Source organism: Aquarana catesbeiana, linkage group LG11 (assembly GCF_042186555.1).
Source record: "Aquarana catesbeiana isolate 2022-GZ linkage group LG11, ASM4218655v1, whole genome shotgun sequence".
Taxonomy (NCBI): Eukaryota; Metazoa; Chordata; class Amphibia; order Anura; family Ranidae; genus Aquarana; species Aquarana catesbeiana.
The window spans coordinates 261528824-261555547 of NC_133334.1; the positions used below are offsets into that span (position 1 = coordinate 261528824).

General features: G+C 44.6%; 1 protein-coding gene across 2 annotated transcripts in view; it reads right to left on the reverse strand.

Annotated features, from left to right (window-relative positions):
* Positions 1-208: 208 nt before the first annotated feature.
* The window catches only part of USP10 (ubiquitin specific peptidase 10), a 102367-nt gene continuing 75851 nt past the window's right edge, over positions 209-26724 (reverse strand). The window contains exons 11-15 of one of the 2 annotated variants that reach the window (XM_073605760.1): positions 25201-25366; positions 15869-15940; positions 7516-7660; positions 6885-6950; positions 209-4944 (exon numbers count right to left, since the gene is read on the reverse strand). In XM_073605760.1, the coding sequence (XP_073461861.1) occupies positions 4757-4944; positions 6885-6950; positions 7516-7660; positions 15869-15940; positions 25201-25366 (637 nt within the window). In that variant the 3' untranslated portion in view covers positions 209-4756. The remainder of the gene's footprint in view (positions 4945-6884; positions 6951-7515; positions 7661-15868; positions 15941-25200; positions 25367-26724) is intronic. The other variant, XM_073605761.1, reaches the window with a different exon arrangement.

Consider the following 26724-nt stretch of genomic DNA (forward strand, 5'->3'; position numbering starts at 1 on the left):
GGTATAAAAACCAGGCGACATGCTGCAGCAGAATGAAAACCAGTTACTTCGCTTGACCTTTATTAAGTTCCATTGCTCGCTAAAACGATATTCCAAGCCCAGAACTGGCTGGACACTTGATGGCGGCTCCGCTGTAATCTAATAACCTGTTCATCAAGACCACATCCGTGGCGGCACGCGACGCACAACAGAAAGCGCAACAGTCTCCTTTTAAACCAACTTAGTGACTTTATTGATGAGCGACAACCTTGTACTCCTAAATATCACTAAACTGTGTACAATTAGGAACTGAACATTATAGGAGAGCGAAGACAGCGAAATTAAAACGAAGCAGACTGGAAGGAGAAAGCGATCGTCTTGTTTGCTCTTTTTTTTTTGTCGTTCACTGATCCGGTGTACACAGATGCCTTCGGGGGGGTTTCTGTGGTGTGGCAGTAAAGTTGCATCACTCATCTATACTAACTTTCAATGCTTTTTTTTTTTTTGTGTATTTTTTAGTCTTTTTTTTTTTTTTTTTTTGCCTGCGATCAGTTTTAAAGCCTTCGGCTGCTGGAGGTTGCATTCCGATTTAAAAAGACTGCCGCTGTCCAGCAGGGAGGGAGTTAAAACCTATTAATAGTTCCTATGAGGCACCCAGCATCACTGAAAAAGCCTTAGAATTCCTTTTTTTTTTTTTCGCCTGATCAATGCGAGAAAGTTTTTTTTTTTTTGTATTATTTTATACTGTTTACCGATTCGGCATTCTAAAAAGCGGTCTCTGTGAAGGATTCATCGGAAGGGGATGGGGTGGGGGTCTGCTGGAAGGGGACACTAGGAATTAACATGTACAAGATTGAATGCTGGTGCGTTTAGTCTTTGGCGAAGCGTGTAGGGTTGCCCAAAGGCGACGCAGCCACTTCTAGCCTAGACGCTAAAAAAGAAAAATAAAAAAAAAAAAAAAGTAAAAATAAAAAAATCTATTCTCTTTATTAATAAGTATCAGTAGACCTTCTCCATGGAGTTATCCCAGAACTGTAGCAGCAAATCGCTGAACGTTACTCGTCAAGGGGTTTGGGTGGAGGTGTCCAGCCGTAAGCTGCTGCTTCAAAAAATGTATTAAACTGCCCCGGTTGAAACCCATCTTTGGGCTCCGGAGGGAGGGGGCGATTTGCCCGGCTACCTGGTAGCAGAAGGCTGATATAGCAGGGCCCTTTGTAGACCCCCCTCCCTAGATTTAACATGGGGTTTATTAGAGGCTCACCGGTTACTTTTATAAATAGCGGAACTTCGGAGGAAAGCAAGATTTGAGTACAATAGAGATGGATGAATCCCATCAGGTTTTAATGCCCTTGTGTCCCTGTTGGGAAGATACTCCTCACTTCCTGTCCAAGTGACAACAGTCATGGACATAGGACGATAAGAGGGAAATCTGAACACAAGCCTGCAATAAACAACCCGACAGACATTCTCTCTCCTCCCCACTCTATGCAAAGTTTTTCGGAGCTGTAATGAGGCAAAGGAAGTTTGTACGTCAATATGCTGCTTCTGCTTGGTGCTTCTGAGCGAGGAGCCCAATGACCAGTTGGCAATCATGCCTGCCCTAATACAACTCTGTCTTCCCATCCTTATCCTAGTCCTCTATTGGATGCAGCGATACTAATCTAACTAAATGAGCCGAATGGCTGGCCATAGATGAATCGAATCTCTGCCGGTTCAGTAGGGACTGGCCGAGATTTGATCCATCTATGGGCAGGCTGGTAACATATCAATCCACTGACTTGGGTACAACCAGCTGGTCTGATTTTTTTTTACACGCGTTGATGGCGGCTATAGCCGCTAGCAGTAATCGTATTCTGCCGGCCTGGAAGGCTCCCCGCCGGCAGAACACAATAGCGCTGCGGGAGCGATTCCCCCCCCATCAACACGGACTGTACTGATGGGGGAATCAAGCCATTTTCTTTCCAAGAAAATTGCATAACCTATGGGGGCTGCTTAGAGCTTCACTCACTTGTGCAGCCAGGAGGACACCGACATGCAGCCGCTTAGGGCTGTTCACGTGCCGTGCCGTTATGTGGTCGCAGGGAAAAATTATACAGCATGCTGCATTTGGAAGTGTTAGCGCTGCTGTTTGCGACCCATGCAAGTGGATGTAAAGTAAGAAGCAGCCCCTTAATGGGACTTTAAAATGGCTGCAACACAATAACAAATCTTAATAGAGTGTGAGTGTCGACACTCTTAAAGCATTTGTATAGTCAAATTTTTAACTTTTACCTACAGGTAAGCCTATAATAAGGCTTACCTGTAGGTAAAAAAAAAATATCTCCTAAACCTGTACGGTTTAGAAGATATTCCCCCTTGCAATGAGCCGCTGACTGCAGCGGCGCATGCGCACAGGGGATTCTCGGCTGAAAACCTGGCAGATGCCGGACCTTGTCGGAAAGAAGTCTCCTGCGCGCATGTGCGGGAGTGACATCGCGGCTCCGGCCACTCACAGCGCTGTAGCTGCGATACCCGGAAGACACGCCGAGGCAACAGGTCAGCTACCTCGGCGTGGACCAGTTGAGATACCGGCGCCTCGTTCTAAGGTAAGCATTTCATAATGAGCTAGTATGCGGTGAATACTAGCTCATTATGCCTTTTACCTTACAGGTGTATAAAAAAAAAAAAAAAAAATTGTCAGCGGGTTTACTACCGCTTTAAGATGTTATTGTGTTGCAGCCATTTAAAGTCCCATTAAGGGGGCTGCTTCTTTCTTTACAATTTACCTGGGATGTTGTCCTAACTACCCTATCGACTGCACCTTTACCTTCAATACATGCAAGTGTATGGGGCCGCCCTGCAACCGCGTTCAATAAAAAAAAAAAAAAACGCAATTACGTGGCAGCGGTGCCACATTTATAGGGTTAAATCAGGGAGGTGAAGGAGGCCTCCTCACCGCCTGTCAAACTCCTCCGAAAAGTGATCCATTTGCTATTTGTTTTCAGATGGGCGGCCATTACTGGTGCACATGTGAATGATCCCTTTTTTTGTTTCTTTCTTTAATTTCATCAAATTTCTTGATGTTGCTAAAATCATTGTATGGGCACAAAGCAAGCAGGATCTGCAAACAGTGGACACAGCACTGTCATGGAAGAAGCAGCCAGGGAAATGGGGATTTTCTCCTTGGAGACACTATTTATGTCTTCTCTTGCCTCAGTGCAGAAATAGAAGTATAAATCTTCCAAAACCTGTCAAATTTTTTTTTTTTTTTTTAGTTTTGGATAAAGTGAAAAAACATTAGAATCTCTGTCAATATTTTTTTTCCAGATTTTCCTTCATTTTCTGTACAATGCGTGTCAGACAGAAGAAGGGAGGTCCTCTAGACAGAACTGAGACGGCAATTAAAACGTGTTTTGTAGAAGGTTAGGGGAAGGTTAATGCGTCTAAGGAAATTTCCCTTCTTGTTCAGCTGACGGGTATTGGACCGAACAGGAAGGGAGAGGATATCCCCCCACAATTTAAATGAGAGGTCCCCCCCCCCCCCGTTAACATGCTAATTACATTTTAAATTAAACTTTTCCATTTCATACCTTATTTTAGACCCGGTGATATCACTGGGTCTCTGTGCCTCTTTATGCAATGTAATCAAATCATGGCTGGTGGGAGGGGCCAGCAGTGGGCTGTACATAGCTTCCTGAAGACATCACTGCCCCCTGCCTCAGTACTCTTCTCAGGAGCCCTTAGTCCTGAAATAAGCAGTGGGCTGGCTCATGGGAGGAGTTAAGCAAATATCAAAATGCCCTGATGGGCGGGTGTCACTCTGGAGTGGGCGTTCCTAAGCAGGCTGTATTTGCACACAGACCTCCCACATGTGAGGCTGAGCCTTTATAATTGAAAGAACTGAAAACCAATGAATGAAAGGGGCGGGGCCAGGGACAGTCAGGCTGGAGGGAAAAGGCCTAGAACAGTGGTCTCCAAACTGCGGCCCAGGGGCCGGATTCGGCCCTTTGCTTGCCTTTATCGGGCCCTTGAGGCACTATTTCACCAATTGACACTATTTCCCCTACTGACACCATCAATGGGGCATTATTCTAATACCAATAATGAGGCACTAGTTCTCCCATTGAAACCAATGACAGGGCAATAATGTCCAGGCATTTTCTACTCCTACTGACCAAAATCTGCCCCCGCTTAAAGCCTGGGCCCTTTGCTTAGAAACTTTGGGGACTCCTGAACTAGAAGATGCCAGATATCCACCAGCTAGCAAATGAGGCGGGCTCTGATTTGCTGCAGCTTTTAATGCACATTGTGAGAAGCTCACGGTGTGCAGTGACATGAGTAAGCCATTTTAGTCCAGGAGAGGAGCCGGTACAACACTAAAGTTTTAAACCCGACAGAGGTTCCAACACTTCCTTGCGACATCCAAAACTAAAGAAAAAATTTTTTTTTGCTGGAGATTAGACATAATTTGTGTTTTTTACAAGTCACATCTGTGCTTAAATCATCATTTTTAAGAAGGAACTTTTACCCTTTGCCACCTCCCCTCGTTCAGGAAGGATGCAGCAAAGTGAATCAGATTCAGACATTTCTTGAATTCTACTCTAAAAAAAAAAAAAATGTTTTCAAGAGAGGGGTAAACAAAGTCTTAAGGAAAAGCTCGGAAGAAGCGGAGGAGGAAGATCACTCAAAAAGAGTAGAGAGTTAAAAGGAAGTGAAACTAGAGAGAGAGAGGTGATTCGTGTGTCTATGAAGCAGGCGTCTTGCGCGGCGCGCCAGCTCACACAGCGCCAAGCGGAGTTCACAGCAGGTCTACGCGGCGGTAATACAGGAGGTAGGCCGTGCGCTCTACAGTCGGTTTCACCACATGGACCTGGTTTATCACTTTGACAGTCTGGTCATCGATACGCAGCCAGCCGTTGAGACCGATCTGGAAGACGTCTGTACTGTAGTGGCCGCCGGTGGCACTGTTTCCGTGGTGGTACACAACTGAAAAAAAGAAAATACAGGTCAAGAGGGTGCGGGCACAACAGAAGGGATACACAGGACATTACGACCTCAATAGGCACTTGGCCAAAGTGCAGCCATTTTGATCTAGAGCATTTAAAGCAGTGCTCTGCTCAAAAAAATAAATAAAAGCCAGCAGCTACACATACTGCAGCTGCTGGCTTTTAATAATAGGACACTTACCTGTCCTGGAGTCCCGCAATGTTGGCACTGCAGCTGATGATTACATCAGCTGTCGGGTGCCACCGCCATTGCGGGTAAGGGTACCCCAGCAGTGTAGCCTTCACGCCAGGAACCCTACTGCGCATGCGCGAGGCCTCGCTCCTCTCTCCTACTGGCCCGGCAACAGGGGGAGGAGGGAGGCCCGCGGTGATGTCACGAGCCTCGGTCCGGACTCCCGGAAGTGGGAACAGGATACTTGTCAAAGACAGGTATCCTGTCCCCCCTCCCCCCTGAAAGGTGTCAATTGTGGCACTGGAGTGGGAGAGGAGACAAATGAACGGAAGTTCCACTTTTGGGTGGAACTCCGCTTTAAGGTGCCCTTCAGCCCAACTACTACAATAAAAGAGCTAGACAGAGGCTTAGGTGCATTGTATCTCCGTCCCTAAACTTTATAAACGCACGCACACAGACCAAATGCCCATGGGGCTTATTAGCAGTGGAGGTTATAGTGCAAGTCACCTGACAACAAAGTTGGGGGTTATTAGTGATACACTGATACGAATTGTGGGGGGTTACCATTGCATCCACTGACACCAATGCATGGAGGTTATTCATGTGTCCACTGATATCAATGCTGGGGGCTAGTACTGCACCCAAAAACGACAGGGGTCATTACTTGTTTACTGATATCTATGCTGGGGGTTATTACTGCGTCCACCAACACCAATGTTTTAAGTTCTCCAGTCATCAGTGCTGGGGGGGGGCGTGCGCGGGGGTTTATTACATCTCCTGACACACACACAGATATCGTGCTGGGGGGGTTACTACTGCGTCCGACACCAATGTTGGAGGTTATTATTGCATCCACCGATATCAAGGCTGGGGGGTTATTATTGCACCCACCGATATCAAGGCTGGGGGGTTATTATTGCACCCACTGATATCAAGGCTGGGGGGTTATTATTGCACCCACTGATATCAAGGCTGGGGGGTTATTATTGCACCCACTGATATCAATGTTGGGTTTTTTTTTTTTTTTTTACTGTGTCCACCAACACCAATGTTGGACGTTACTTAGAACAGTGTTTCTCAACTGCAGTCCTCAAGGCGCCCCAACAGGTCATGTTTTCAGGATTTCAGATCAAACAGCTGTGGTAATTACTAAGGCAGTGTAACTGATCAAATATCACCTGTGCAAATTAATGGAAAGCCTGAAAACATGACCTGTTGGGGCGCCTTGAGGACTGGAGTTGAGAAACACTGATTTTGAAGTTCACCGAAGCCAATGCTGTGTGTTATAGAATTCCAGTTTCTTTAGTGTGCATTGCAATATGCTGCAGAAAATGGTGTGAAAATGGGGTGTGGTGACGGTATTCAGCAGGGTCACAACTATTATAATCAGCTTTTGTGATCGTTTAGCGCCACTAATGTTAGAGTATTCACTGTAGCATATTTTGAGATTATTGTTATTATAGTGGCAGCTTATATAGTTCTAAAATATTTTGGTGATTTCACGAGCACTAAGGGGGGAGGTGTCAACCATATTTGTCTGATTATTTCTCCTTTTATTAGATATAAATACCAATAATATTCATATTGAGACCGGCCATGTAGACACTAATTCGTTTGTCAATAGTAATAAAATAAAATATTTTAGAATGTAATATGAAAACCCTAAATAAGAGGGTCAATTTAACTGAAGTCATTTATATTCTTCAAAAATATTAGCAGCATATTTTAGACCCACTGATGACACTTACCTGCAAAGAGCCTGTAAGTCCTTTGGCCTTTAAATATCTTGCCTTTTACTCCAGGAGAAAGCAAATCTACATAAGTAATGAGACAACATTAAAAACATGAAAACATTTAACAAGTCAGAATTTTTTTTGATCAAAGACATGTGGCAGAATACATTTTTTTCTTAAATTAATGAATAAATTTGATTTTATTGGATATGTTTTGTAACAGAAAGTAGAAAATATAATTTGTTTTCGTTTATATTATTTTAAAATAAAAAACCCAGCGGTGATGAAATATCACCAAAAGACAACTATTTTTGTGAAAAAAAAAATGGTATAGAATTCCATTTGGGTACAGTTTTGCATGACCGGTTAAAAGTAGCACAATGCTGAATAGCAAAAAAATAATAATAATAATAATACCCGGGTCAAGAAGGGGGTAAAAACCTTCCAGGGTTCAAGTGGTAAAGTAAAACTTTCCAGAGAAAAACATGGAGGCCAACATTTATGAACTCCATATGAAAATGCTAGTTGCCTGGCTATTATACTGGTCCAATGACTATGAAACCAAGTCACTGATCTGGAACAAGCATGAGGATTAGGAAAGTGAGATTCTTTTTTTTTTTTTTTTCGATCACCCCCCTCCTCTCACCTTTACTAATTTCCAGATCCACGGGGTATTCAATATTCTTCACCAGCTTCTGGCAGCCGCCAGTCTTCTCGAACACGAAGCGTTTGAGGTGCAGAACGAGTACAGGAGGCAGCTCCTCCAGAGTCACCCGCCGGCTGATTTCCACCTAGAGGAGGAAGAAGAGGAGTTTAGAACGAGGACAAGACCAGCTATTTCTTGGCAAGTCTTAACAGCCAGGTGCAGGCCCAGAATAAGATAGGTCCTGCTTGGGGTTGACCTCAAGAGCTATTCAGGCCCAGAATTCTATGTACAAACCCAGGCTTTATTCAGGGTAACGCTCATTATCCTGGGTGTGAGGTCAGCAGACACATAGCAGGGGTAGGCAACCTTGGCACACCATAGGTGGTGCAACTACAAATCCCATGAGGCACTGCAAGACCGACAGCCACAGGCATGACTGCCAAAGGCGCAATGGGATTTGTAGTTTCACTGCAGCTGGAGTGCTGAGGTTGCCCTCTTCTTCACTCCACCCCATTGCCATTGCTCTTCACTCCACCCCATTGCCATTGCTCTTCACTCCACCCCATTGCCATTGCTCTTCACTCGACCCCATTGCTCTTCACTCCACCCCATTGCTCTTCACTCCACCCCATTGCCATTGCTCTTCACTCCACCCCACCCCCAGCTACTGTGGAACTTCACTCTCTCAATCAACATTGATTATTTTTAATCCACATGCTCCTAGCATTAGTAAACAGATAGGAAAGTATATCACATTTACTTGTTTTGAACTATTTTTTTGTACATTTTTCTCAGTTACTTCCTGGCTTCCTGCCTAGGCAAATGTCGTCACACATCCCAGAAGTCTTGAGGAGAGGAGGAGGGGTTTTCTCAGCTAAGCTCACTTTCCTGCCTGCATGAGCTAAAGCCAGATGGATTCCAGGAAGTAAATGCTACATTAATCATTTGCCCTTACTCAAGACGGCCAAGGCCAAAAACGCTAGGAGGTTGTTTTTTTAAAGTGATTTATCATCAAAACAAAGCATGGAGACATTGATGGGTGGATAGATTGAAGGGGGGGGGTTGCTTTGAATGTTAAAAATGAATTTGTGTTTTTGGTGCTCAGATGCGGTGAACATCCGCTTTAAAATGTTACATGGGGGGGGGGGGCAGCTGGGCCAGCACAGCCAAACATACTCAAAAAGCAGAGCAAACGGCTGTGCTGGGGAATCGATTCTTCCCAAATAGTCTATACATCTATCTTGCTGCCTCCTCTCTGGGGCTGTCCGCTGCAAGCTCACCACTCGGAGGGCCAGTGTAGGTCCACTCTGTGGTGTTGCGTTCTGTCCCCCAGCTAGGGAAACGGTCATGCACAAAATCACAATCTATTGCCTGCCTTAGGACACTATGTACAGAACCCTGCTAGCTCCACCCACCAGCCGTACCCTGGCCACATTGCATAAAGAAGCATAGAGACCCAGTAACGGTGTCACTGGATCTAAAATAAGATATGTAATGAAAATGGAATGGTTTGATCTAAAGATATCTTTAGCCTGTAGATGAAGCCTGAAGAAAGCCTCTAGTGTGCAGCAGCAGAAGGTTACCGGCAAACTACCACCTGCACCTGTTCTGTATAGAGGTATAAAAAGAGAACCTCCCTTATGAAACAAGCCCAGAGAGATGTGCAGAGCTGCAGACGAGGAGCGCGACCCAGACAGGCCGCAGACAGCAGGAATTCTCAACCCTGGAAGCAGAAGCTGGAAAGGGCTCCAAGTGGTGGCTTGCGTTTAGCTACAATAATACGAGTTAATACGGCGGGTCAGGCACTTGTCTGCAGCCAGGCCCAGAAGTGTCTGACAAGGCCAATAAAATTACTGGTTTCCGCAAACAAAACACATCTATCTAAAATTGACTTTTCTTGCTCAGCTGGTAAGGGAACTGGCGCCAGAAGCTGTGGAGTTACAGAGATTCTTATAATATTGATCAGTGTTTGTTGGAGAAACGCTCCATAGTCCACGCTGGAGAAGACAATCCAGAAAACCTAATTTATAAGATGTAATAAATCAACATTTTTATTCCGCAGACAAGCTTTGTTTGTGTCAATGTCAAAATACTTTCAACGGTATATTTGAAGCGTTTATTCACCCTTACCAAAAAGCACACTGTGCTCTCCCATATGGGTACAGGTAATTGGTGTAGCACACTACGTCGCTTCTAGCCAGGGCTCTCTTTCAAATCTCAGAACACAGGCCAAAACCTCATTAACCACCTCCCGCCCGCCCTGACAAATGTCTATTGTTCTGGGACGACGTCATATGATGTTGTCCCACTCTCGGCACGCGTAGCGCTGAGATTGGTGGCGTGCTCTGTCCCAGGGGCATGGCGCATCACCAATCTTGGTAATGAGCCGATGCTCTTTACCCATGCGATCAGCTGTGTCCAATCAATGGTTATCGGCATTCCTTACCTCGGATTGACAGAGTGTGAGAGGAGAGGAGCCGGTCAGAGGCATTTCCTCACAGGGTATAATCAGGGCACGGATTATCAGGGGACTGTTGGGTCCCAATAGTGCCCAACAGTGATGCCAATTAAAGCGGCCTCGCCAGGGACCAGCAGCGCGGCCGGTCGCCAGGGACCAGCAGCGCGGCCGGTCGCCAGGGACCAGCAGCGCGGCCGGTCGCCAGGGACCAGCAGCGCCCATCAGGTCGCCAGGAAACAGCAGCGCGGCCGGTCGCCAGGAAACAGCAGCGCGGCCGGTCGCCAGGGACCAGCAGCGCGGCCGGTCGCCAGGAAACAGCAGCGCCCATCAGTGAAGAAGAAAAATTACTTTTTTACAAAATTGTCAGCCTCTATGTTTATAGTGCAAAAAATAAGCATAGAGGTAAATCAAATACCACCAAAAGAAAGCTTTTTGTGCGGGGAGACTTTTTTAAAATAATATTTTTTAGGGACAGCGTCACATGACCGCGCAATTGTCAAAGTAATGCAGTGCCGTACCGCCAATAATGGCCTGGTCAGGAAGGGTGGGGGGGAATGGAGTAAATCTTCAGGTGGTTACCGAATGCAGGCCAAAACCTAATTAAGCCTTCTTAAAATCTTCTACAGCCTGTGATTGCAGAGATGGAACTGCCATTGGGACCAGCACCCCCTAGTGGCAGGGGAGAAAGTGTCCTGTCCTTTCAGGCTGTACATGGACAGTGTGTGCGGTCTTCTGTCACAGCGGCTGAGCTCAGAGGGGGAGAACACGCTGCGCATGTGCAGCCAGAAGGTACAGGATGGCACACTCCCTCCCGAGGCTCTAGAGGGCGCTGGAGCCAACAAGCTATTCCATCCCTTCAATAACTCAGGGCAGAGTCATCACAGACTGTAGAAGGCTGGAAGGTAGGCTTAAGCTCACTATGCTGCTATATACCCATATGGGACCGCAAAGTGTACTTTTTGGTAAGGGGGAACTAACCCTTTAACAGACCAAAAGGGACCAAATAAGAGGTTACATAGACCTAAAAAAATGCGCATACAGCAGCTCTTGCTGGCAATACTCTCTCTGCGCTGTCCCCCCGCAGTCTCACCGCTCTGCAATCCAGCGCAGGTACTGTGCAGATTTCTTTATAAAACCTAAAACTGTGTAGTGACATTGCAGAGTTCCCCTTTAACCACCCGTCTACCTAGGTATGTTCATAAATGGTATGGTAGACAAGTAGACTGCTGCAAGCTGGGTACCGGCTTAAGAGGCCAGTGAAAGACTTTCCGATTAAATAAAAAAAAAATGATCTGGCCGGCTCGAGAGCCACTCAAGCACTTTTATAGGGTTCTCAATGTGTGCCCCTCATCAACGGCAACCACAGCGGTTCTCAGGCTCTCCCATTCCTTCAGAGAGCCCCGAACCATGGGACACGTCTCGTACATTGAGAGCAGGAGAAACCTGGGGAGCATCCATTCCCCGATCCCTCCTGCGATTAATGACCTGGGAAGCAACGTGCATTACATTACGTCCACAGCTGTCTTTAACGTGACTGGTGAGGCCGAGGATGCAGCTATTCAAGCACAATCTGTGCTTGAGTAGCTGCGACGGAGAGGACCGGTCACCTGCACATGCTTTCACATGGGGACTTTTTAGCCCCCCTATGATAGAGTTAAAAGATGAGGTAAAAAAAATTAAAAAATAAATAAATAATAAAATAAAAATTATCAAAATATTTTTTTTTAAGCACCCCCATACAATAAGCGCAGCATAGGGCGAGCACATGTATGTAAACATCAAATGCGTCACATGAGGTATTGTCGTAGACATCTGAGTGACAGCAATAATATTAGGGCTGCAATTCACGGTTCACTGTAAACTGATAACCTATAAAAAGACTATGGAGGATTTTGGGTACCATCTTTTTTTTTTTTTTTTTTGCGATTTCACAGGCATGTGACATTTTAAGACTTGGCATGTTTGGTATCCATTTACTCAACACAACCCAATCTTTCATATTTTTACCAAATAATAGATATAAATAAATGTGTTTGTTTTGACTAAAATTAATTTTAGTGCATTGCTTCCTGAAATTATGTGTTTGAAAATAGCTGCGCAAATATCGCGCGACATAAACACCCACCATTTTGTTCTACAAAGCCTCCGTTTCCAAAACACACTTTCTTTGGGGGGGGGTTACAGTCATTTCAAGCAAACAATGCAGATTTAAACGTGTGCAAACAAATAAAAAAAATTGCTCCGGTAGGCAAGTGGTTAAGCCATCAGCGACAGCATCTTCCGGAGAGGCCTCCACACACCAGCCGTTATCTTTGTTTTCAATACACCGGCTCCTGTTCATTACAGCAGAGACGTAACACTGGCACACAATCCGAGACAGGCTGTGAAAAAGCACACTGAGTTTGTTTACTGAAGCTGGAACTTTCTGAATTATTCTATCTTGGATTGCGGGTTTGATCTGTGAGCCATCTACAGAAAATCACAAGGCCGGCCAAAGCCTTGACTTAGAATCTCTCTGCATCAAAACGCGAAGCAGCAAATTAGAACTTCCTTCTGTCCGCATTACGGCAGCACCGTGCAATGCCACACAGCCGGCTCGGTTCATGGTACAGACCCCTCCCACTCTCAGCCTGATCTCCGACATGCAGCAGGGTTAACCCATCGAATCTGGGGGGGCCTTGAAGTCTAGATACCAATACCAAATTTAGAGTGTGTTAAAGTGTTACTAAACCCACAACAGTAAAATCAGTCTGTATATGCAGTAAAGCATGCTTGTTATACTCACTGTGGAACCCAAAAGGGTTAACCCTCCACATTGTGTCCCCAATCCATCTCCTGACAGAACAGAGCCTTGGGGTCACTCTGCACATGCTCAGTTTGGTGTGTATTGCCAGAGAGGGTTTTTTTTTTTTGTTTTTTTTTTGCTTGCAATCAACACAGGGTACCAGTGCCAGCCAATCAGCAACATCCAGAGGGTCAAGGGTTCCTGCAGCCTCAGGACAGTCAGGGGAGAGTGAAAACGCCTCCTACAAGCTTTAACCAGACACTGATAGAAGTCACAAGACTGCTATATACTGCTGATGGGAAAAGGTATTTAGCCGTTTATATTTACTAAAACAAATTGCATTTCCATGTACTGTGGGAGACCAAAATATACTTAATGCAGGGTCCTGGGTTTAGTAACATTTTAGTCCAATTTGCTGGCCTATATAACTTTCACATTAATGTCTTGCCAATTGCCTAACGCATGTGCGGCAGCAGGGCGGGCCGGCCTTAAAGTGGAAACTAAACTCTTCTTTCCTTTACAGCCAAAGAAGCTGCCATCTTAGCCTCTGTCTGATCTGCAGGTGCCATGGCTCTGTACATGTGATCAGTTATGGCACCAGCTATTTGATAGCTTGACAGTTCAGTTGAGAGCACAAGCAACTGAGTTATTATTCACGCATGCCTTGAATGGGAAACTGTTAAATCGATGAGTTTATTTCGCTAGAATGCCCACGTGCAGCACACATGCATCAATTAGCGCACCACAGTTCTGTGCTGAAAGCATGCTTACAGTGCACGCCTAGCAAAGTTATCACAGATGGCTCCGGGTTCACCGTTTATGAAGGGAGGGGCTACTGATCATGTGACTACCGTGACAGCCAATCACAGCAGGCACATGGATCACAAATTCTACCTTCTATCATTCAGAACCCCCTTAAAAGGGTTGGCAGGAGCCAGCAACACGACGTGGCTTTTATTCAGACAGGTGGTGATATCCAATCAATAAGCAATAATAATGGATCAAAATTTAGGCGGTTTAGTGGGGACTGGCCGAATTTCGATCCATGTATAGGCAGGCTGGTTGTACACAGGATGATCTGTCGATCGTCTTGTGTACAACCAGCCTGTTGGGTTTTTCTCAAGTGATTAGTGCCACCGGCTAAAGTCAGCAGCACCAATCATTGTGTTCTACTGGCAGGGAAGGCTTCCCACCGGCAGAACACAATAGTGCCACCCTTGGTGGAAAGAAAAAAAAAATAGCATAATCTATGGGCTGCCTTACAGGCTGAGAAACTAACTATAACCTGTAAAGCAGAGAGATCAATAGAAATCTATGAGGTATGGCTAAGAAAGCCAGCATCACATCCCTTAATAAACTGAAAACATGCCATACAGCAGGGGTCAGCAACCCGTGGCCCACACCTGGTCCGCCACCGCTGACTGTCAGGCCCATCAGTGCCCGCTGCACAGCGGGGGACCAGTTGCGCGTGGCCGGCGGGCGTGATCGCCAGAACTGGGATTTGTGTGTGTAAACACACAAATCCCTGTTCTGTCAGGGGAGAGGAGACAGATCATTTGTTTCTAGTAAGTAGGAACGATATGTCTCCTCCCCCAATCAGTCCCATCCCCCCCACAGTAACAAACACTCACATTTAACCCCTTGATCACCCCCTAGTGTTAACCCCTTCCCTACCAGTGACATTTACACAGTAATCAGTGCATTTTTATAGCACTGATCACTGTATAAATTTCAATGGTCCCAAAATGTGTCAAAAGTGTCCGATCTGTCCGCTGCAATGTCGCAGTACCGCTAAAAATCACAGATCCCCACCATTACTAGTTAAAAAAAAATCCGTAAAGCTTTCCCATAGTTTGTAGACGCTATAACTTTTGTGCAAGCCAATCAATATACAGAGGATTGCCAGTAAGCGGTTAACGAGCGTTTCGCAATACAAGCACTGTATTTTTAAAAATCGTAACTCGGTTTGCGAGTGTTGTCTCGGGGCCTCGAGTGTTGTCTCGGGGCGCCAGAGGCAAGCAGAGCCGAACGTCACGTTCGGAAATGCACGGAAAGGCCCGAGTACAGCACGGCTGACCTCGGCAAATCTCGGGTAGGAAGTCTTTCCGAGGTCAGCCGAAGTGTCCTTGGGCCTTTTCGGCCGTTTCCGAGGCTCTCTGGCGCCCCCCTCCCCCCCCTGGCCACATGCGGTATTGCATCCCATTGAAGTCAATGCGAAACAAATTATTTTCGTTTCCATTGACTTCAATGGGAAAACTCGCTTTGATATGTGAGTACTTTGGATTAGGAGCATACTCCTGGAACGGATTATGCTCGTAATCCAAGGTTCCACTGTAGGCTTATTGCGATTTTTTTTTTTACCAAAAATATGTAGAATATATATTGGCCTAAACTGATGAGGAAATTTGTTTTTTTAAAACATTTTTTGGGGATATTAGAGCAAAAAGAAATTGTTTCTTTTTTTCAAAATACTCGCTCTTTTTTTGTTTATAGCGTAAAAAAAACAAAAAAAAAAAAAAACAAAAAAAAAAAACGCAGAGGTGATCAAATATCACCAAAAGAAAGCTCTATTTGTGGGGGAAAAAAAGGAAGTAAATTTTGGGGTTTGGGTACAGCGTCGCACGACTGCGCAATAGACAGTTAAAGCGATGCAGTGCTGTATCGCAAAAAATAGCCTGGTCGTTAAGCAGGAAAATCTTCCGGTCTGTAAGTGGTTAAATGGCTGTACTGTTATGCTGGACTGGTGTGTACCTTTAAATTGTACTGTTTGCAAAAAAAAAATTGAATGCGTGGCAGGATAAAAGTATAAGAAAAAAAAAAATAAAACCTTTCTTCCGCTTTAATTTCCACTGCAATTACCACGAGGTCGAGCTGAGTCATTCCCCTTTGGAGTTTATTGTTCTCAGCTTTTCCTTATAAAACTTCTATTCCTGTGAAATATGAGATCTTCAATGATTCCCCTTTTCCCATCTACTGAAAAATGTAGGTTAAAAGAAATAACCCCAATTCTCCTACATTTGCAGTGTTTCTGCGCCGTTCTGTGATATATTTCCTGGTAACTGAATATACCAGCTTTAAAGCTGAAGTGTAATGTGCGCAGCATATAATACCTTCTCCTTTTCCCTCCCCACCGGGTCTTTCTGCCGGCCTTGTTCCATAGTAAGATGGAGTTCAGTGGGCTCCTGTAAATGACACAGCAGTCTGCCTTAAAGAGGAACTTCGCTCACCCAATCAACATTGATTATTTTTAATCCTGATGCTGCAAGCATTAGTAAATAGATAGAAAAGTATACCAAATTTATTTGTTTTAAATTTTTTTTTTTTTTTATATTTCTTTAGTTACTTCCTGGTTTCTGGCCCAGGTAAATAAGGTCATACATCCCAGAAGTCTTCAGGAGGGGAGGAGGTTTTCATTTCAGCGAAGCACACTCACCTGCCTGAGCTAAGGCCAGATTGATTCCAAGTAGTAAATGCTACATGAACCATTTGCCCTTACTCAAGATGGCCACAGCCAGAAATGCTAGGGCGGCATTTTTTCAAAGTGATTTCTCAAGCAAAATAAAGCATAGACATGGAGGGATGGGGGAGCTTGCTTTGGATATTAACCACTTCCCGCCCATAAGCCATCATATGAAAAAAAAAAAAAAAAAAAAAAGCTAATTGCCGCCATTACTAGTAAATCAAATAAAAATATCCCAGTTTGTAGAGGTGATAATGTTTGCGCAAACCAATCAGTATACGCTTATTGGGATTATATGTAGCAGAATATATATTGGCCTAGACTGATAAAGAAAATTAAATTTTTTTTTAATCAGATATGTTTGATAGCAGAAAGGAAAAATATTTTTTATTTTTCCAAATTGTCGGTCCTTTTTTGTTTATTGTGCAAAATATAAAAACCGCAGTGGTGATCAAATACCACCAAAAGAAAGCTCTATTTGTGGGGAAAAAAAAAGACGTAAATTTTATTTGGGTAGTGTCACAATTGTCAGTTAAAGTAACGCAATGCCGTATCGCAAATAAAATGGCCCCTTCCGGAATTGAAGTGGTTAAAATAACCTGTAAAGGGTTTTGAAGTGTTGCCTAAGTTTTGGGTACTATAGTTTATTTTGTTGCGAATTCAAGGGCTTGAGCAATGTTTGGCATGTTTTGCATCTATTTACTCGATGCAAACCAATATTTTACCAAATAATTGGGAATAATAGCGTTTACCCTAAAATTCATTTATTTTAGTTTTTTTTTTTCCTGAATTTTTTTATTTATTTTTTTTGAGGGAGATGTGTAATAGTAATTTCTAGCAAGAAAAATGCCAATTTTGCAAGGAAAAGAAAAAAATAAATACCGTATTTATCGGCGTATAACACGCACTTTTTTCCCCTTAAAATCAGGGGAAAATCGTGGGTGCGTGTTTTATGCCGATACCCGCTAATTGTGAGCTATCGGCGGCAATCGCCGCCGACATTCACATAGCGAGTTTTAAATATGGCGCCGCGGAGTTCAGAGGGACTCGGCGGAGCTGAACGATCGCCGCCGAAATCACAGAGCCGAGATACACATAGTCGAGCGTATTCGTCTCTTTCCGGCGCCGCTCACAGTCACGCCTAGTCCCGCCATTGGACCTGTGTTATGTCCATCATAGGGCGGGACTGGGCGGGACTGTGAGCGGCGCCGGAAAGAGCCGAATACACTCGACTATGTGTATCTCGGCGGCGTTCGTTCAGTTCCGCCGGCGCCGAGTCCCTCCGAACTCCACGGCGCCATATTTAAAACGCAAACTACTGTTGGCGGCGATCTGTACTGTGTATGTCGGCGGCGATCAAGCATGGACACTGGGGGCAAGGCTGCACTGACCACTGGAGCAAAGCTGCACTGACAAGGCTGCACTGGGGCAAAGCTGCACTGACAAGGCTGCACTGGGGCAAAGCTGCACTGACAAGGCTGCACTGGGGCAAAGCTGCACTGACAAGGCTGCACTGGGGCAAAGCTGCACTGACAAGGCTGCAATAACAATAACAAGGCTGCAGATGAACACTGATGAGGCTGCATTGATGGGCATTTAAATGTAAGTTTCTTTTCCTTAAACTTCCCTCCTAAAAGTTTTTTTCCTTAAAATTCTCTCCTAAACTTGGGGTGCGTGTTATACGCCGATAAATACAGTAAATACATTTTATCCCGGTAGGCAAGCCAGCTGAACAAAAACAAGCAGAAGACTGATGAGCTTCATCTATTTCACTCTGCTCACTCCTCCTATCAACTAAGCACTATGGAGAACCTGTAATAAAAAGGGAGAAAAGTCAACAGCATTCTGAAAATGTTTCTAACACTTATTATGAACATGTAGGGTCAGCTGTTCACCTTATGTGACCTCTTATGTGTCCCTAATAAATGTTGGAAATATTTCTGGAGTGCTGGTGAGGTTCTTCCTCTTTATAGATCTGCCTGAAGTTCAGCTTTCACATACATATAGTTGTATTTGTCGTAACACTTTTTCTTTCAAAGGCGTCTGTTAACTTTTTCATAACCTAACCCCTGTGTGTGTAAAACATATTTTCTTTCCGTCTAGCGCGCGTCGGTGATATTTATCCAGTCTTTGCATCAATATAACCAATAACATTATTGCGTTCAATAAACAGATCCCACGTCTGCAGACCGCTCCGCCTCCCGCCGGCCAGGCTACCTGTGTGACTTGGAAAAATGACCATTGGCCTAAATGTCAGGATTGGTGGGTGGAGAGGGGGGGGGGATGCGGGTGACGCGAGGCTTCACGCCGTCTCTTGTACTTTGTCGTCTCAAGCTAATTATTGTGCAATTTTTTCTTCTTTTTTTTTTTTTTTTTTTTACTCTCAGCCCAGACATCAAAATAAAAACCAGACGCAGCCGCTGCTAGATAAACTAAACACCCGTCCCTCCGAAAACCCTTAATTGTACGTCGGTCTCTCTGCGAATACCAAAAATGACAGGTTTGCAACCAAATCCTTACATGCAGAAATCACAAGGAACTTGGCGCTGAAGGTTACGCCCGCAGCTGCTGCGACCTTCAAACAGCCGGAGGCAAAACTCGCCAAGGGGGTTTTTTTTTTCCCTTGCCTGGAGCCGGACTGTTGCTTAACCCTTGTGGTGCCAAATTATTATATACTGTGTAAAAGACCTAACCCACCAAGATTACAGGGGTGGCTAATAAAATGTGTAAAAGTAAAACTTAAAAGGATTTTTAGGGGACATATTGAAACACCCTTAGGCCTCATTCAGACTTGCTATGGGGGGGGGCGCAAAAATGCATGGTTGAGACGTATCCTCCTTACACTGCAATAGGCAGCGGATGGAGGTTTTCACATGTCGGGGGCACAATGCTTTGTTTCCAGACCGCAGCAAACCCCCCTGAACACTTTAGTGAGGGAAATAAGTATTTGATCCCCTGCTGATTTTGTACACTTTTCCCACTGACAAAGAAATGTTCAGTCTATAATTTTAATGGTAGGTTTATTTTAACAGCGAGAAACAAAACAAAAAAAAAAACAAACAAACACTTTTCAAAAAAGTTATAAATTGATTTGCATTTTAAATGAGCGAAATAAGTATTTGATTCCCTATCAGCAAGATTTCTGGCTCCCAGGTGTCTTCTATACAGGTAACGAGCTGAGATTAGGAGCACTCTCTTAAAGGGTGTGCTCCAAATCTCAGCTTGTTACCTGTATAAAAGACACCTGTCCACAGAAGCAATCATTCAGATTCCAATTTCTCCACCATGGCCAAGACCAAAGAGCTTGTCCAAGGATGTCAGGGACAAGATTGTAGATCTACACAAGGCTGGAATGGGCTACAAGACCATCGCCAAGCAGCTGGGTGAGAGGGTGACAACAGTTGGTGTGATTATTCGCAAATGGAAGAAACACAAAATAACTGTCAATCTCCCTCGGTCTGGGGCTCCAGGCAAGATCTCACCTCGTGGAGTTTCAATGATCATGAGAACGGTGAGGAATCAGCTCAGAACTACACGGGAGAATCTTGTCAATGATCTCAAGGCAGCTGGGACCATAGTCACCAAGAAAACAATTGGTAACACACTACGCCGTGAAGGACTGAAATCCTGCAGGAAGGTCCCCCTGCTCAAGAAAGCACATGTACAGGCCCGTCTGAAGTTTGCTAAGGAACATTTGAATGATTCAGAGGAGAACTGGGTGAAAGTATTGTGGTCAGATGAGACCAAAATCAAGCTCTTTGGCATCAACTCAACTCACCGTGTTTGGAGGAGGAGGAATGCTGGCTATGACCCCAAGAACACCATCCCCACCATGGAGGTGGAAACATTATGCTTTGGGGTGGTTTTCTGCTAAGGGGTCAGGACAACTTGACCACATCAAAGGGATGATGGATGGGGCCATGTACTGTCAAATCTTGGGTGAAAAGCTCCTTCCCTCAGCCAGGGCATTGAAAATGGGTCGTGGATGGGTATTCCAGCATGACAATGACCCAAAACACACGGCCAAAGAAACAAAGTAGTGGCTCAAGAAGCAGCACATTAAGGTCCTGGAGTGACCTAGCCACTCTCCAGACCTAAATCCAATAGATAAGAAATATGTGGAGGGAGCTGAAGGTTCGAGTTGCCAAACGTCAGCCTCAAAACCTTAATGACTTGGAGAGGATCTGCAAAGAGGACAAAATCCCTCCTGAGATGTGTGCAAACCTGGTGGCCAAATACAAGAAACTTCTGACCTCTGATTGTCAAGAAGGGTTTTGCCACCAAGTCATGTTTTGCGAAGGGGTCTAATACTTATTTCACCCATTAAAATGCAAATCAATTTATAACTTTTGAAATGCGTTTTTCAGTATTTTTTTTGTGGGTTATTCTGTCTCTCACTGGTAAAATAAACCTACCATTAAAATTATAGACTGATCATTTCTTTGTCAGTGGGCAAACATACAAATCAGTAGGGGAATCAAATACTTTTCTCCCTTACTGTGTATATATAAAAGTCAAAAGGGAAGTGCCACAAATGACCTGCAACCTCATGTGATGCAAACGTTTGCTTAATGTTTGTCAGCAAAAATAGGGTTAAAAACAGACGGTGAGGAGGCATCGCATTGCTTCCTCGCATCCTGTCAGTAGCCTCTGGAGAGCGATCAGAACTCAGGTTGGGCAAGAGAGATTTAGATGCATGCCTAAATCTACCCTTAGGCCTTGTTCCCACAGGGCATAATACAGCGTACACCCGTACCTACCCAGGAATTCACAGGTGTTCCTTGCATCTCTGTGCAGGCAGTCCCATTCACGTCAATTTGGACGCATTGGCGGCACAGACGCAGCTGCTGCTCTCAATATGACAGCTGTGGCGGTGTACAGCCCCAAACTCACACCATCTCTGTTTGGGTGCCATGCACCTGCATCGATGTCAAATTGGGAGCAAAGGCTGTGTCCCAATTGCCATTACCAGGATGACATGGAACACCTGTGCATCACCAGGCAGGTACACAGAACATGCATTACGTTGGAACAGCCCATTCATTTGAATGAGTTACTTAATGCACTCCAGTGTGTTAAAAATTGTGTAAGTGGTAGGGCTGGGGAAAAAAAATCGATTTGAATCTTGAATCGAGTTGAGAGGTCAAAATAAGTCAAATTTTCAGCAAATCGATTTTTTTTCTTTTTTCACCAGGACCGGCGCTGACACCACGCCGGTCCTGAGGAGCTGCGGCAGGAGTTTTTAGGCAAGGCGTCGGCCGCACACCGCGGACTAGGCTGAAGCCGCAGCCTCACCTAAAAACTCTTGCCCGCAGCTCCTCAGGACCGGCGTGGTGTCCATCAAAAAAAAAAAAAAAAAAACACACCTCGATTCGAATCGTGAATTTTTTTTTTGGAGAAAATTGCCCAGCTCTAGCAGGTGACACAGAAAAGCACACCACCACGCTGGGAAGGTGCAGTAAAGTGCCATTAGGAATCAACAGAACTGCAGCACACCAGTGAGTGTTACTGCAGTGCAAATGTGTGAATAGGCCCTTAAAAGCCAACTCCATCTTTAACCACATGTTCTTTTTTGTACTTAGGATATAACATGTTGCCAAGCATTCCCCCACTCCCAAAGCCCAACTCCGTCCCTAGCAAGGAGAAGAATACTTTGCAGGAGCCTTACACTGCACCCACCATCCAACGATCATCAGTGCAAAAGCTTTGCAGGCTCGTGTGGAAAATATACGCACGTATTTTTCCTGCAAAAAGAAGCGCATTTATTTTTTTTCCTTAGAGCGAACTTTGTTTTTAAAGTGGTTGTAACCCCCCCCCCCCTTAACTATTCCTTTAAAAGCTCCTTTAACCACTTCCGGACTGCCCACCACACATTTACTGCGGCAGGGCGGCCCTGCTGCGCCAAACAATGTACCTGTATGTTATTGTTTCTTCCAGGTCTGGGGTGCGCTCACGCCGCCGGTGATCTGTTACCGCTGGGATAGGACACAGGGGGAGCCAATCAGCGAGTCCAGGGGACGCGACGTCCACCGGGACACGCTGATCGTTGACAGGAGAGCCAGAAAGGCGGTTTGCCTATGTAAACTAGTCAGAGAGGAGGATTGAGATCTTGCGTTTCTGCTAAGCAGGAACCCAGATCTCTCTTCCTCCAGTTAAGCCATCCCCCACACAGTAAGAAAGCACTCCCTAGGAGCACATGTAACCCTTCGATCGTCCCTGATGTTAACCCCTTCCCCAGTGTCTACAATACAGCGAGATTGCATTTTTTTTTAGCACCGATTAGTGTCCCTGGTCCTCAAAAAGTGGCACTTAGTGTCCGATTTGTCTGCCGCAATCCATTAAAAAAAATAAATAAAATCGCTGATCGCCGCCATTACTAATAAAAATAAAAATGCCATAAATCTTTCCCATAGTTTGTAGACATAATTTTTGCGCAAACCAATGAATGTATATTCATTGGGATTTTTTTTTACCAAAAATATGTAGCAGAATAAATATTGGCATAAATCAATGAAGAAATTTGATTTTTTTTTTTTATTGGATGTGTTTTACAGCAGAAAGTAAAAAATAGTTTTTTGTTTTTTTTTCAAAATTGTTAGTTTTTTTTATTTATAGAGCAAAAAATAAAAATAAATAAAAACCGCAGAGGTGATCAAATACCACTAAAAGAAAGCTCTATTTGTGGGGAAAAAAGGACATACATTTTGTTTGGGTACAATGTCAAAAATGGCCTGGTCATGAAGGGGGTGAAACCTTCCAGGGATGAAGTGGTTAAAGCATGAATAACAGCATACTGCTGTTCAAGTGTAATTTGTCCCTTTGTTTCTCTCATGTTCTAAAATACCTGGTTGATCCTGCCTGTTCCCGTGTTCCCCTATGTGAACTGACCACCGTAATTATGGCTGCTGATCCATGATACCGTGGTCAGTTTACGTGCCACCGTCATCCCGCAGTCTCTCCCTCTCCTCCTCCCTGCCTGTCAGCCCAGTCTGTATAGTGAGAGAATATCTGATCTGCAAATACATATCCCCATTACTTGTATCACCCTCTGTTTTATGAAGATCTAAAGTACCGCGTGCCCGTTTTTTCTAAATTACGTCTTCTGACGTCAGAGGGGCATCTCAGCACTTACTGCTGCTTTCCTTAGATCGGGGAGGAAAAGCAGAGGGGGATTACATGAGCGCAGAATGGCGCTGTGAGATAAGGTATTTAGGATAATAATAATTAAAAAAAAAAAACACACACACACACACACACACACACACACAGCACATTAGATCTTCATATAACAGAGAGGAAGAAAGTAATAGGGGTATGTGACTTAACCACTTTAAGTACCATCCTATGCAGCTGCTTGTACGAGAGCAGGCAAAAAGCTAAGTGAGAACAGAGAAGGCCCAACCAAAATTAGTTTTTCAGGATTGTCAGGTTTTTAAATTGTGGTCTTTGTCCCCTTTTGAGATCTTGCCTCATTTCCTGTTAGGACAGGAAGTGACGAGTAACCTCTCCAGCTAAAAGAAAACGTTCAATTAAGCAAGGAAGGGCCAGGGCTTCTGAAAAGCTATTCCTGTCCTGGTTGCAACCAACCTTATTTTCTGTCCTCTTACAGGAAGGAAGAATTGTGGTAAAATTACCTCAATGGGGATATTGAATAGAAGTACTTATGCTTCCCACACATATCCAAAACTAAACATTTCAGTTACAGTTGAGCTTTAAAGGCAAGTCAAACGCAACACAACTTCTCTTATAAGCTCCCTTTTGGTCTGCTAAATATCCCATTAAAAGATCTTTGCAATATCTGTTCAAGAAGTGCAAAACTATCCCTGATGGTCAGGTCAGTGTCCTCTGCTCACTTTGTGTTATCTCAAGGAGTCTAATTAGCCCTTCTAGTTCTTTTCTTGGACTACAGAAAAACCGGTCCCTGCATTGTGGAGGGATTCAGCAGTTTAGCAAAAAGACAAGAGGGTGGGGCTGACATCATTTCTTGTACTTTTGAGTCCACAACATAAACTAGATTAACAGGTTGTTTTCTGTACTTTTAGAGTCTTATACAGGGGAAAAACATGGGGAATGTGCATATTCTGCAGAGATGTACTGAAATGTTCTCGTTTGTATTCCCAATATGCAATTTAATCAATCCCAGCTGTCCTTTAAAATTGGGAGAAACTCCCATCTCTGACTCTATAATAAGGCCAACCTATAGGTAGTGTAATAATCTCATAAACGTGCGCGGTTTCAAAGATATTTACATTACATGCAGCCGGTGACATCACTGGCGCAGTTCCTGCCACCCGGGCTGTTCCTTCAGAGTCCTGCGCCATAAGCGGCGTCATCGTGGCTCCGGCCAATCACACAGAAGGAAGACCGAGTGAAGATGGAAGCACCTGCAGCGGTGAAAGCGTGGCACTGAAAGGCTTAGTTTTAAGGGAAGTTTTTGTGCTAGTATGGGTATAGTATATGTATATATATATATATATATATATATATATATATATATATATATATATATATATATTTATTATACTATGCTAGTATACTATACTCATACTAGCACAAAAACTTCCCTTAAAACGAAGCCTTTCAGTGCCACGCTTTCACCGCTGCATAGTATACTAGCACATTATGACATTACCTTTCAGGGTACAAAAAAAACCCCCCAGCGGTTTACTACCGCTTAAACAGGGTCTTTAATCCGAGGGCGGGAAGGATCGGTTGATCACGTGACCACTGATACCAGCTACAGATTATGAGCCGGGATCTTTGACAGCTCAGTCATTGAGCTAGAAGCATGCTCTCAGCACAGAAAGCTCTGGGTGGACACATACAGTGTGTACGGCATGTAGGCGTTAAAGTCCACCCTATTTGCCGCTGCACATTTACCTTACATGGGCAGCAATAGGTCAAGAGCTGATTGACCCACAGAATGATGCCAGCACTAGACTGCAGTAGCAGAGGGGTTAATGAAGAGAAGAGCGGACACACCTCTTGTTTGGTTTTTGTGGTGTAGCCCTGGACCGATTCCCGGGCTACGAGGGTTTCCAGTGCGTCTTGGACGGTGCGAATCTTCTCCGACTGGATGTCCAGCTGCAGGGTGAAAAAAGGCTGAAGAGTGGCCGACTCCTTGGAGCTTTGCTGGTACACGACGGACCTGGAATAGAGAGGGGAGAAAAATGACACAGAAGTCAGGATCGATAAGTGACCTGCCAATACTAGTCAGGAGGCAATGTAACAAAAACAAACCAAGAGAATCCTTTTACCCGGATTTTATATACCTTGTAACCCATTGCTTTCAGTGAAATAAAAAAAATATATCAGATACAATGTAGCTGTATATTTAACCAGTTGGACACCCCACGCTGATATTCGGCGGCAGGGAGGCCCTCCTGCGCATAATCACGTACCTTACGTGATTTTGTGCACAGGGTCACACACGCCGCCGGCAACCCACTGTGATTGGACACATCGGGAGCCAATCAGCGGGTCCGGTGGACGCAATGTCTGCCGGAACCCACCAATCGTTGACAGGAGAGGCAGAACGGTGGTCTGCCTATGTAAACAAGGCAGACCGCCGTTCTATCAGAGAGGAAGTTGGAGATCTTGTGTCTCCACGGATCTCTGTCTTTCTCCAGTTAAGCCATCCCCCACACAGTTAGAAAGCACTCCCTAGGAGCGCGCTTAACCCTTTGATCGCCTCTGATGTTAACCCCTTCCACAGTGTCATTAGTACAGCGAGAATGCATTTGTTTAGCACTGATCACTGTATTAGTGTCACTGGTCCCCAAAAAAGTGTCAGTTACACCCCTTTCACACTGGGGTGCTTTGCAGGCGCTACAGCGCTAAAAATAGCGCCTGCAAAGCGCCCTGAAAGAGCCACTCCTCACACTCCAGTGTGAAAGCCCGAGGTCTTTCACACTGGAGCGGTGTGCTGGCAGGACGGTAAAAAAAAAGTCCTGTTAGCAGCATCTTTGGAGCGGTGCATATACCGCTCCTTCCCATTGAAATGAATGGGGCAGCGCTGCTGCAGCGCTTTGCGGTGGTTTAAACCCTTTCTCAGCCGCTAACAGGGGGGTAAAACTGCCCCGCTAGCGGCCAATTACGGCTGCTAAAACGACGGTAAAGTGGCGCTAAAAATAGCGTAGTTTTACTTCCGGCGCCCCAGTGTGAAAGGGCTCTTAGGTGTCCAATTTGTTTGCCGCAATCCCGCTAAAGATTGCTGATCGCCGCCATTACTAGTAAAAAAAGAAAATCCATAAAAATATCCCATAGCTTGTAGACACTATAAAACTTTTGCGCAAACCAATATATGCTTATTGGGATATTTTTCCCCCCAAAACATATATAGCAGAATACATATTGGCCTAAATTGATGAATAAATTCGATTTTTTTTTTTACATTTATTTATTGGATTTGGTTTATAGCATTTATTACAGAATTTATGGTCGGTCTTTTTTTGTTAGCGCAAAAAATAAAAACCACGGTGATCAAATACCACCAAAAGAAAGCTC